The 11,471-nt window shown below is 48.2% G+C and overlaps 1 protein-coding gene across 1 annotated transcript in view; it reads right to left on the bottom strand.

The window, feature by feature from the left end:
• Nucleotides 1–316: 316 nt before the first annotated feature.
• Nucleotides 317–11,471, bottom strand: part of ADAM33 (ADAM metallopeptidase domain 33) — a 47,267-nt gene continuing 36,112 nt past the window's right edge. The window contains exons 16-24 of the mRNA XM_085314637.1: nucleotides 10,945–11,149; nucleotides 9,324–9,401; nucleotides 8,242–8,350; nucleotides 7,659–7,806; nucleotides 6,364–6,454; nucleotides 4,635–4,880; nucleotides 3,848–4,011; nucleotides 3,240–3,257; nucleotides 317–2,872 (exon numbers count right to left, since the gene is read on the bottom strand). Of these exons, the coding sequence (XP_085170763.1) occupies nucleotides 2,821–2,872; nucleotides 3,240–3,257; nucleotides 3,848–4,011; nucleotides 4,635–4,880; nucleotides 6,364–6,454; nucleotides 7,659–7,806; nucleotides 8,242–8,350; nucleotides 9,324–9,401; nucleotides 10,945–11,149 (1,111 nt within the window). The 3' untranslated portion in view covers nucleotides 317–2,820. The remainder of the gene's footprint in view (nucleotides 2,873–3,239; nucleotides 3,258–3,847; nucleotides 4,012–4,634; nucleotides 4,881–6,363; nucleotides 6,455–7,658; nucleotides 7,807–8,241; nucleotides 8,351–9,323; nucleotides 9,402–10,944; nucleotides 11,150–11,471) is intronic.

The following is an 11,471-nucleotide window of genomic DNA, read 5'->3' as shown; positions in this document are numbered from 1 at the left end:
TGCTTGATGTGATAATTTAACTGCTGGTCCCAATTGTAAGATGCTTTTCARCTGTGGTGTTGTCCTCCCTCACCTTCTTCTCATTAAAAAAAATGAATCAACTCCTTGGAAACAGATTTTCCAGCCCCTTAATTACTGTGGTGACTTCTCCAAGTCCTCTCCAATTGTTCAACCCTCTGCTAACACCAATACTAGACAACAGAAGGAAGGACATCCACATGCAGGGACYAGAGTCTCCATTCTCCAGCAGCTCTCTAGACTCTTACCCAAGTCTGACCATGTTCAGAAGTTGTTGGGAAAAAATAATGAGACCTCATAAAGCTTTAGGGACCTGCTCATTTATTCTGTCTTCTGGAAGGTTACTGAGAAGATTTAAGGAGTCCTCTTTCACCAACGGAACAGCCTCATCTCTGCATCATAATTCCTGCTTAGATAGTGAGTGCGAACTCAGTGGTACTTTGCAGGGATTTGAACCCCAYCCCAGGCAATTCCAGAGAAGGTGAGGGCTCTCCCTCCAGCTGGTCTATGGCCAGACACCCCTTCTTCCCCACATTTAGGAAACAGTGAGTTTCTGAGGCAGAAGTCCCAGAGAGCCATTCAAACATCAGGGCAAATCTTTCCTACAAACAGCATTAGTATCCAACTCTGAACCTAACCAGATTTATGACAAATGCAAACACTGCTGCCCAGTCCTCCACAGGGGGTTCAATGCAAAACATCTGCAGGGCTCTTACAGCCCACAAGCTCTCTTCAAACCACAGTCTGCAGATCCCTGATCCCTTCTGATCTATAGGACACCAGTCACAGCATTGGTCTCCACTGAGCAGTATAGAGTAACATCTATCACGCTTTATAGGCTCATAGGAAATATAAAGGGCTTCCAGGAAACCATCTACCTTCAAATCAAAAGCAGGATTAGGCCTCCCCAAGAGACTACCAGCTTTCTCTTTAGTCCATTTCTCTTGGAAGAAAACAGACTCCCAGTGCTGTTTGGCAGCCAAAAATGGGCTACCAGGATTCAGGGGTGTATGAAGGGGGAATTCTCATCCAGGGATGCAAACCCTTGTGTTTTGCATATTTGTTATCAGAGTAACAAGAGCTGATGGCCCCTAYATCCCACCTGGATATCCACCTACCRAGAAAGGCATAGAGGCACCAGATATGCTTCAGGAAAGACCCACTAAGCATGACCAAAAACTTCAAAACCAAACCTCATCATAAAAGAATTAGGACAACTTAAGTTAAGGTGGACTTAACCATAGTATGCAATTAGCAGCACCAGGGAAACTAAGCTGCCAGGTGCAGATCCTTAGTCCAGCAGCTGAAAGTGGAACACTATCTTAGGTAGAAGGTGAAGGTAGACAAATTCACCCCAGAATAACATGCTTATTTTGTGGCATTGAGGATAATGAAACACCAGCATGCTTTCCYGAGGTTCATCCCTGAGCCTGTATCACAGTGACTTTACATTGGTTGGATGCATCTCAGAAAGATTTTTCATAGGTCAAACGGGATCTAACCCAGGGTAGCTGATGTGTTGGACCAAATGAACCCAGGTTTAAGGGCTAACAGAAGGGACTTCCAGGACGTCTGTTTACACTGGTGTGGTGGAAGACATGGAGTTTTTGGTGTTTACAGGCTACAGGAACTTTTGAGCAACAAAACAGCTGGAGGAGCCAGGAGACTGTACAAAGCCATTGTTCTCATGTCAGACCCTGACAGAGCAGAGCCGCATATCAAGTCACAGGAAAGTGGCACGGTATAGTACTGTGCAGGTCAACAGCACCTTTGATCTGAGGATTGTAAAGCCCTTTCAAGACATCAGTTTGCTAAACCTCACAACACCCCTGTGAGGTAGGTATTACCCCCCATTTTACAGATGGGGGAACTGAGGCACAGAGAAACGCAATGGCTTGGTCAAGGCCATTAGGAAAGCCAATGGCACAAGCAGGAGGTCTTCCTGATCTTGTTCCTGGCTTGTGGCTCCTTCCCCTTTTGGACAGCAGAATGTTAGCAGCTCAGAAAGCCACTGCTGGGCTTGTCCCATGAGCAGGGAACATGCAATGTTTTTGGAGGGCTCCTGAGCCCCTCAAAAGCACCTTGGTAACCAGCCACCACCAGCACTGCAGATATTAAACCATTTCCCAGATGGGTGCTCCTTGCAGGTACAGTCTCAGGATTGCCACCTTTTTTTTTTTTTTTCAGTCAGAAAGGAGGCTGAGAGGCATCTGAGAACTTGGTCCTTCATGCAAAAGTCCCAGCACTGTCTAGCACAGTTCAAACTGGAAACCACTTCTTTTCTCTCATTGCAAATGGCTCCGGAAACAATGTCCAGCATTGAACTCTGGTGGCAGTGTGTGGTGGAGSGTCTCACCAAGACTGGAGAAGGAGGAGGTAGCTAGAAGGATATTACACGGCTTTCGCTGGCACTGTCGTCAGCATTGTTCATCAGTGTTGGATGCTCACTTGTCCCCAAGTCACCCTATCCCAGCTTGTGTGCAACGTCAGTAAGAAACCAAGGCTGGAAGATAAATTGGCAGGAAAGCAATGCTGGGAGTGGTGGTGGAGCCTCCATCATGGTAACTCCACTACCAGTCCATCCCAACCCTTGGTTACATCATGTTACCCATTTCTCCTTTCCTCCCCTCCCTAACCCCCTACTACTGCTTTTGTGCYGAATACACATATTGTCTTATAAAAATAGTCCTCTGATATCAAAATACAAACAAAACAAGAGGAATAAAAGACCCCTGTTGCCAGCAGCAGTGCAAATCAGGAGAGCCAGCTCAGGAAGGATGGGCTTAAGGTGTCGTCGGTTTGTCATTTCTTCAAGGGGAATGAGGTTGATTGGACTTTGATGGCTGGGACTGGCCTAGGAGCAAAAAGATCAAGAAAACTCATTATAATGAGTGCAGAGAGACCAAGCACCCACCATCTGCACTACAATCATCCTTCCACAGCTCAGGGAGTGCAGACCAGCAGCTATTCCTGAGACCAGAGGAGATGCAACCTGGGGCTGTTCCAGGTCACTCCAGCATCACGGAGGCAGCCTACTCAACTTGGATTGCTTCCGTGCTAGGCTTCAATTCTAAACCTACACTTTCTTACTTCCTTTATTTCCCTTTTCCAGGTAGCAGAAATAAATAATATTGGTCCCAGACAGTTTAACCAGARGCCATCCTACTACAAGCAGTCTTGCACCCAGCAAAGGCATTGCCCTTCATGATGTCTGGACTCACCTTTGAGGTGGCATCGGTCTGTAGAAAAGGAAAGACAAACAGGGTGTCACCAGCTGTTCCTTCACTCATCTGCCCCCAACAACTCACCAACAGCCTCCTCTGCACTCTGGAGGAGTAGACCCCATGTTCCCACCAAAGGGTGGCACCTCCCTTAAGTCCACAGGACCTCACAAACCCTGAAGGCCACTACCCAACGTTGGTCACATTACCCACAGCCCCTCAACCCTCTGACATAGGTGACTCCCCCAGAACTGCATGCAAGGACCCCCCCAAAGCCTTAAAGGCCTTTTTCTCAGTTCTCTCAGACTCAGTGGCCCAGGCAGCAGGGCACAGACCCACACACCCCAATGCCCAAATCGTTCCTCTTGCTTCTTAGCCGCCGAGCCTGGACACATTAGCCATGGCAGGGAGGAAGAGGAGAAATTCAGGTAACCTTGCAGACACCACTGGGTAAGGGAACAAGGGGCATACCAGAGTGCACTAGACTCTGCATCCAGATGACATTTGGGATGTCTCCCTGAGATGTGACCCACAACACCCCACAAACCATCTGCCTGTAGGACCCCAGCCTGGTAGGAGGCAGCTCAGCTCCTCCTCTCTCAACTTACTTGAACGGCCTTGTGGAGCGGCTCGTGGTGCTTGTGCCTGATGCCTTGAAGTTGGTAGGAGGGACCATGACCAGTAGGGTCTGCCTGTGTGCAGGAGGCAGCTCTTTGGCCAASAGCGGACTTCCAGGCAGCGGCCGACAGGGGGGATGATGCTTGGGGACAACCTGGGATCAAAAAGCGCATGGGAAGAGACAATATGCTTAGAGAAACATCCAATAACCACCTACAACCTCCTCCSCCCTGCCACAGAGCTGAAATGCTTCAAAACATGGAACAACACATTGCCAGTACTCAAACTTCCTGAAAACACTCTCATTATCTACTGGATTTTCTTCACTTTTGCAACAGACCTGTCTCTTAGAGTGGCATGACAGCCCCTTAATAGTSCCCAACAACTCCACAGAAGAGCCATAGGTGCCCACATCCCTAAGGTTCCCAGAGGCAAGACTGGGATGGAATGCACACTTTTTGGTGCATACACAAATCYTCAGCACTGCAGAGCCATGAGCCACCAAATGGTGTCATCTAAAAGGATCACACTCAGGACATTTGGAAGAAAAAAAAAATAGCTTTTGGTGCAGGAGCTAAAACAATAAAACAGAACAGCCCAGAGCACCCTCTGCTTTTATGTGGGGTGTCTGACCACCAAGAGCCAAGCTATGTTGGCTGGAAGTTTAATTGTGCTGAATTTGTGGCAAGCTGTTATTCTGCAGGAAGTAGGTGGCAGCCAAAATCAGGGAATTCTTCCAAGCCCAATGGGGAAGCATGGCCAGACAGCAAAGCTCACCAGCGGAGTCCTCACAGGACTGCAAGGGAGAGGTTTCTTCGGAGGCGGCAGCTTAGCGTGAGAGATAACTGCTTTGGAGGGGGTGGCAGGAGATTTGCTGACTGGGGGAGGTGGCCTAACAGGCTTCTGGTCTCTCGGAGACTGAGGGATGGAGCGGGGAGCCGGGCGAAGCGGGTGGACGACGTTGATAGGCTGGGAGCCGTTCTGGTGAGCTCTGGGTTTGTGGSGGAACGCAGCCCGTGTTGCCTGCAGGGACGAGAAGTGTAAAAGCACAGAGAAAAACATTAGGTGYGTTTTCCTGGGTGCTGGAAAGCAGAAGTCCCCTTATGGTCTGGGTACTAGGGAGTCACAGGAGAAGGACTGGGTATTTATTCCACTTTCTGGGACTGATCTTTCGCTATCCTGCCCCAAAGTGAACGCAGAGCAGACAGAGAGGAGCAAGGTACCCAGGGAGGGCTCAGGAGATCTAGCGCAGGGACAGCTGGTCAATCCACCCTAGATTTCCATCACACTGACCAATTGCTAAGATGGGAGAAATCATCCTTTCTGCCCTGCTCTCAGCTGCTGCGGCCATGCTCAAAAACACTGCTCTGCCTTCCTTCTGCTCTCTGCGAATCTATCCGAAGATTACCAGAGTTCYAACAGCCAAGAGCAAACCATCTGCCTTCATGGGATCACAGAGCCTCTGCTAAACTTTGCCATAGTGATGTGGCAATTTCCCTGTGCAGGCTCCTAGAAGAGGTGAAATCTTCRCCAGGGTCTTTCTGAGCAGGCAGAGCTCAGAAAACTCCCTTTTGTCAGGGAAGGTGCCACGGTGTATAATACAGCCCAAAGGCAGAGCTGCAGGGACRTTGCAAGGGGCTTTGCGTTGCATTTGGGAGCACACAGCTTTTATTTGTTCTGCATTACAAAGGGCTTGGAGCCTGCCTTCCACAGGTGGGAAAACTCAGCGTACGGCCACACTGCACGTGCTGGGACCCTGGCTGAGCTGCCAGGTCCACACAGCACATCGCAGCTCAGAGCCTGGAGGCAGYGCAGTTGGCATCAATATTGCTCAGATCCGACTCAGAGTAGCTGTCCAGGCCATCACTGCACCCTACTCAGCCATGCCACCTCTGAAACTCAGCCTGCTCAGGGTTGCCTATGCCAGYCTGTGCCATGTGTCATTCGTGATCAGAGGGCACAGCAGGAGTGTTTGCACTGGCGAACAAGAGCACAGCAAACAGTGCACTGTGGACTCGTATCTTAACTCAGGGCAGCTGATTTTATACTCCYGACTCCAGTGTACTTTTGATAGACTCAGCTCTGTGTAATGCAAAGCAGAATACACCCCTGCAGTCACAATCCTAAGGAAATCCTAGGGAAATCCAGGTGAAAAGTCGACCTTTGACCAAAATCTGGCCCAAACAACTGAATCCTGAACATTGTAGGCAAGTACACAGCTGGCTGGRGGTTAGTACCACCATATAGACACACAGAACCAAGACCTTTATCCCCAATCTGTAGCTTATRAGTCTCAGTCACCCTGAAAGCCACRAGCAAAGCAGCTTTTGCRCCCAAGCTGTAGTCACAGGTGTGGTGACCTTAGGCCASCTGGCCTGAAAGCCTCTTTGCTCASAGCACAGACATATATGCACAAATCAGCACCAGTTGCTAGCAAAGATGACATCACTCAAAATTATCAGTCCACAAAAAAGAAATCAAAAGTGGACGGCGAGTTATCACTTACTTTATTAGTGTGACTAGAAGTGGAAATGTCCCGTAAGGTGAAAGCAGCTTTGGAATGGCCACTGCTTGCCTTCCGATTGACAGCTTTGTTCCTGCCCAGGATCACAACATAAACCACAGATGATAAAATAACACAGCCCTTTTTGCCACCCAAAATAGTGCACAACAGAGATATCATGTCCYCATTTATGGATAGGCAAATGTCTTGTAGTGCTAGGTTAGCTATAAGTCTGCTTTGAAATTATGAGAGTATGGTGGCATTTTTGAAGTTGCTTGTGATATAAAAAGAGGAGGCTTATTTATTTCAGAGCTTTTTTTCCTCAAATGCTTKCAGGGGCTCTGAGATATATGTGTCTGCACATATACACAAGAAACAAGAGGTGAGGAGAAGGAAAAAATAAGAATATCTAAATGCAGAGCTCATTTAGAGCTATTCCAGCTCTTGCAGTCTGCTAGGAACAGATGGCAAGCTGGCTTCTCAGTACCAGACCACCTTCTTCATCACTCTCTACGATTTTGTTGTCCCTGATAGATCATTCTTGTCCTCTGCTCGTGAAGGAACTGAAAGCTTCAGACTATCCCTGTGAAAAGATCTTTTGATCTCAAATCATGTCTAAGCTCCTCCATACACACTCAGGATATCAATAAGTGAACCAATGCTGTCAGATCTCAAATCCAAGTATGTTCTCCCAGTTCACCATTTGCAGGGTACTAAAACATTTGCTTTACAGTAAACCAGTGGATTAGACCCAGGATGGACACACACTAGCTTGCCAATACAAGTGCATGAAGCCAGCTGAGACCAGTCGCCCTTCCAATGGGGTTAGACAGCTCACATTCAAGGTAACATGTCCTGCCATCCTCAAACAGCATGRGGTCCTTGCATTATGTTCTTCCACGTTTCTGCCCCAAGAGGGCTTTGCAGCTTTGCCATGGCACCATGGGAGCAGAGGTGGCCTTCCAAACYGGCCCCAAGGTAACTTGTTTTGGTAATACCTCCTCTAAGGACTGGAGCTACTGGGAGCAGAGAATCCTCTGACAACTTCCAGAAGTCAGATCTGGACACTGTAAGACCTTGTGTTTCTCCTAAGTATCTCATRACCGTGGACAATGGAGAGCTCTCTGCTGTGTCTGTAACTTCCCTGAGTTCATACCAGATTGAAACAGGTCTGGCACATCCCTTCCATTTCCCCACAATCATTCCGACCAAGCTGCATTCTGCCAGTGGCAAGAAAACAAGATTGAAGGGTCTCACTGGGTCCTCAAGAGAGAAGGGATTCAGGACACATTGCTCACCTGTATGTCTCATGGTTTCTCCTCATCTCCTTTATCCATTTATTCAGGAGTGAGTTCTCTCGACGGTACCAGAAGTAGACGCTCAGTGCCAGTGCCGGGAGGAAGAGCAGGAAGATGAGCAGAAGGGTTATTAGGATGGCTTCATGATCTAGCAAGAAAAGCACAGAGATGAGCACAAGGCTGGGAGGGCTGTCAGCCTGAGCGTTTGCCTCAGCACTGGCTAACTGCAAAGCAAGGCTCAGCTCTACTGCACAGCTTAATGCAAATAGCAATCCCTTTGCCTGCTCCTGGCCACTCAGGCTGGAGATAYCTGCTGAGCACACCTTCAAAAGCAGGAAGTAAACACCTCTCTCCAGTGGCCTCTGATACCAATTGGTAGCCACCAAATGAGTGAAGCTGGGCACAGTCTGCCAGTCTGCCTGATCACGCCAGACCCAGCACATCTGGGAACAAAGCTGTTGACAGCGTTATCGCTCCATCTCCCTGTCTTTGTGGCATTGCTCCAGCCTAGCCTCACAAGGCACTGACCGCTCCCCAACCACCTCAGCCACTTGCATCACATTAATGAGAAATCAGGACTCACTGTCATGCTGCACAGGGCCACTGTCCACACTGCCACCCAAACCCGGCTTCTCGCAGTACGGGGGAGCCCAGCCAGCACTGCAGTGGCAGTTCTTGTTGCTGTTGCAGACCTATGGGAAAAGGAGGGTTGGARACTATGAAGGGCAATGACACATATGAAAACTATGATCCATACAGCAGGGATGAGATCAGAAGGCCAACGGGAGGAATCTGGGCTGGAGACGCAGAAGGAGCTTAATCCCTGCCAACATCCTTCCCTTGAAYATCAGATGGATCATGTCTATGCTGCCTTCAGAGCTGCAACTGCAATGTATGGAGACATTTTTTTGATGAAACATTTATTTCCCTGCTCTTTGCAGAAACCTTTAAAGACAAGCATCTTATACCCTCAGTTTTCACACTACTTGACTAAACAAGCCCAATGCCTGAACACTTCTTGGAAGGCCGGAAGTTTGTTAGACACTGCATCTTCCCCTTGGAGTCTTTCCCAGTAATCCATACCTTTCATAAAGCAGAGAATACAAACCTGAAGCCTTAACAATGCTGAGCAAAATGCAAGGGTAAATTTGGGTGTCCTGCCTAGGACCTCCTTATATATAATCCCACTGTAATTTTCTGCAGCATTTTGTTGTTGCCTTATATGACAAAGTCTGAGTTCAGGACCTAAGTAATCCTTGTCTGCAGAGGTCAAATCTTAGTAGGCTTTAAGCTTTGGACAATAGCAATTCTTTCTATTCTCTGAACCACTTCCCTGTTTCTCTGCAGTCCCAGTAGTGTTTCCAACTATTGTTTTGCTCTCAGAGGGAACAGGCATCTGCTCTGAGCTCTGAACACTCTCCAGTTCAGAGAAAACACTGATTCAAATTTTGCAGATGGTCCTTACATCAAGAACAATCTTCTCCAACTTGGACACAGATAGCAAAGATCTCAGCTCAGTCTTACCCACAGCTGACATGAATGTGATAGTTATGGAAAGCAGGTGCTGCTGCATTGCAAGACTCATCCCTGCGGGAAATGTTTAGTTTTGCTTAAGAATCTGAGCTCATCTCAGGACCCTGCTGTAGGTCTCAGATAGTAACTCACCCCATGGCCGTTGCACTGGGAAACACACTTTTCCAGCTCAAAAAGGGAGGCATTCTGGCACCGGCGATCTTTGCAAACCTGAGAGAGATCAAAGAAGCCAAGGTTAGAAAAAGGCCCGAGAAAGAGAGAACAGTGATCTCCTGGCTTCACAGACAGGAGTCTTCTGAAATGACACTGTCCCTTGAAAAATGTATGTTGGTTAAATCATATTATTCCAGACCAATGCATTGATTTCACTCCAATTTTCAGTATACCCTAAGAAACCTCTGCCATGCTCGGTCCATGCCAGCCCACCAGACAACAGCCAACATAGTTCCCACCTCCCTCCCCTGACAACTCACCTGGCAGCTCCTAGAGAAGGCATTTCCCATCTGCCCCTAACAGGCAGGCAGAAGCCAAAAGAGAGCCTACTTTGGCTCTTCAAAAATGGGCATCCTTTCTCATGAAAATGTCAATGTTTTGGCCTTTCATCCTAAACTGGGATGAAAATTTCCCAATTAAAATGCCAAATAGCAAAGACCATACCTCCCTAGGCAGCTCTGTTTTGCCTGCAGCCCTGCTGCTGTGTCATCTACAAAGCCTCTGCCATTTCTCAGACAAACTGACCCCTCTCTAAAGTATTGAGGAATGCAGTGAGTGTAGAAGATACTTTTGCTTAGCTAGCAGCATCTGCTAGCAGAGACTTAGATGCTTAGCTAGCAGCATCTATTTGGAACTACCCTATTGATTCCTAACACAATTTTCCCTTGGGAAACATTTTATCCACTGAATTGCTTGGATTTTACCAGTAAGTTTGTATGTAAGAGCAACATTTTGGACCTAGACTCACAAGTCCAGCTGTAGCATCCCTGCTTACCCTGGCTTAGGTTAGGGCGCACAGCCTGGCTGAGGGCACACAGGCCCCTTATCTGCTTATGGGCACCTCCAACACATCCTCTCTAGCATCATCCATAAAGTCCAAAATAGGCAGGYACCTATTTTGCTGGGTTGTCTTACATTGTATTAAATAGTTAAATAAGCACTGAGACAAAAAGAGGGATTCAGTTGCCCACACACAGGCATCTGGTACCATTTAGAATGCCTCAGCTAAGGAATCCTCATGAGGGTTCATCTCCCTAGATACAAGGAATTTAACCTGGGTTCCCACACTCCATGTGCTGCTCCATCCCCAGGGACCTGTGGCATCCCTCCACCCTTGGGAAACAAGGATGTCATCTTCCTTGTCTTTCCTATCCATGCTCGGTGGAAAATACTCCCAAGGAAACAGTCCAGAGAACAAGATGAAACTCTTAGGGAGTTTAATTTCAGTTCAAAAGGAAAAAATTACTTGGATCCAATCAGGACTGATATTATTTGTAATTATTATTTATTGTTTCCCTGCTGAACTGGTAAATCAGTGGTTTTCACTATCATTGCCAAAGAGAGAATCTCCCCAAAAACACTTGACCTCCAACCAGCAGGGACCTCTGATTTGGGATTTACCTACAAGCATCAGTAAAACCATCTCCTGTGGCCCTGCTGTCACGCAATGAAGCCAGAACTGGGCCRAGAGGCCAAGGAGCCAATTTCCCCTGCACCGCCAGCCCACCCTCAGACTCCAAATCTAGCAAGAGGTACTCACCATCCCATCTCCACATTTCGTCCCCGTCATCACCAGGCCAGGGTCTGAGAGGTCTTCTTCATCATCCTTCGCAGTGTACATGTACGTGCCCCGGCACTTCACTTCTCGCCCATTAAATCGGATGGTGGTGTCAATGGAGACTGTGTTGGTCCCCTGGGGTTTCTTTGCTGAGCTCTGGCACTGGATCTTGCCACACATAGCRTCTCTAGGAGGAGAGGCACAGGTGTGAAGGAAGGGGCCTGCCCGCTGTATGCTGCCCCTTCCTGTGGAGCTGAGGTGAGCGCAGGAGACGTGGTAGGAGATGTGGGTATCATCAGGTGCACAGAGCTGTCTTTTACAGAAAGGCTCCTGGTATCCCAGCACTGTCCCAAGAGGCTGATCCCTTGGTCTCATACATGCCATATGGCCTCAGGAAAGTTGCTCCTGGCTTCACAGCACACAGCTAAGGGGCAMTGCATACTCAACAGCCCGTTACCCCAGGCCTCTGTGCCTGCTGGCTCACTTTCCTTTGAATTTATTGCCATGGG

Source organism: Rhea americana, unplaced genomic scaffold (assembly GCF_003343005.1).
Source record: "Rhea americana isolate MKP2758 unplaced genomic scaffold, rheAme1 scaffold_41, whole genome shotgun sequence".
Taxonomy (NCBI): domain Eukaryota; kingdom Metazoa; phylum Chordata; class Aves; order Rheiformes; family Rheidae; genus Rhea; species Rhea americana.
Note: the sequence above shows the minus strand (reverse complement) of the source record. Positions and strands in the feature narration are given on the sequence as shown.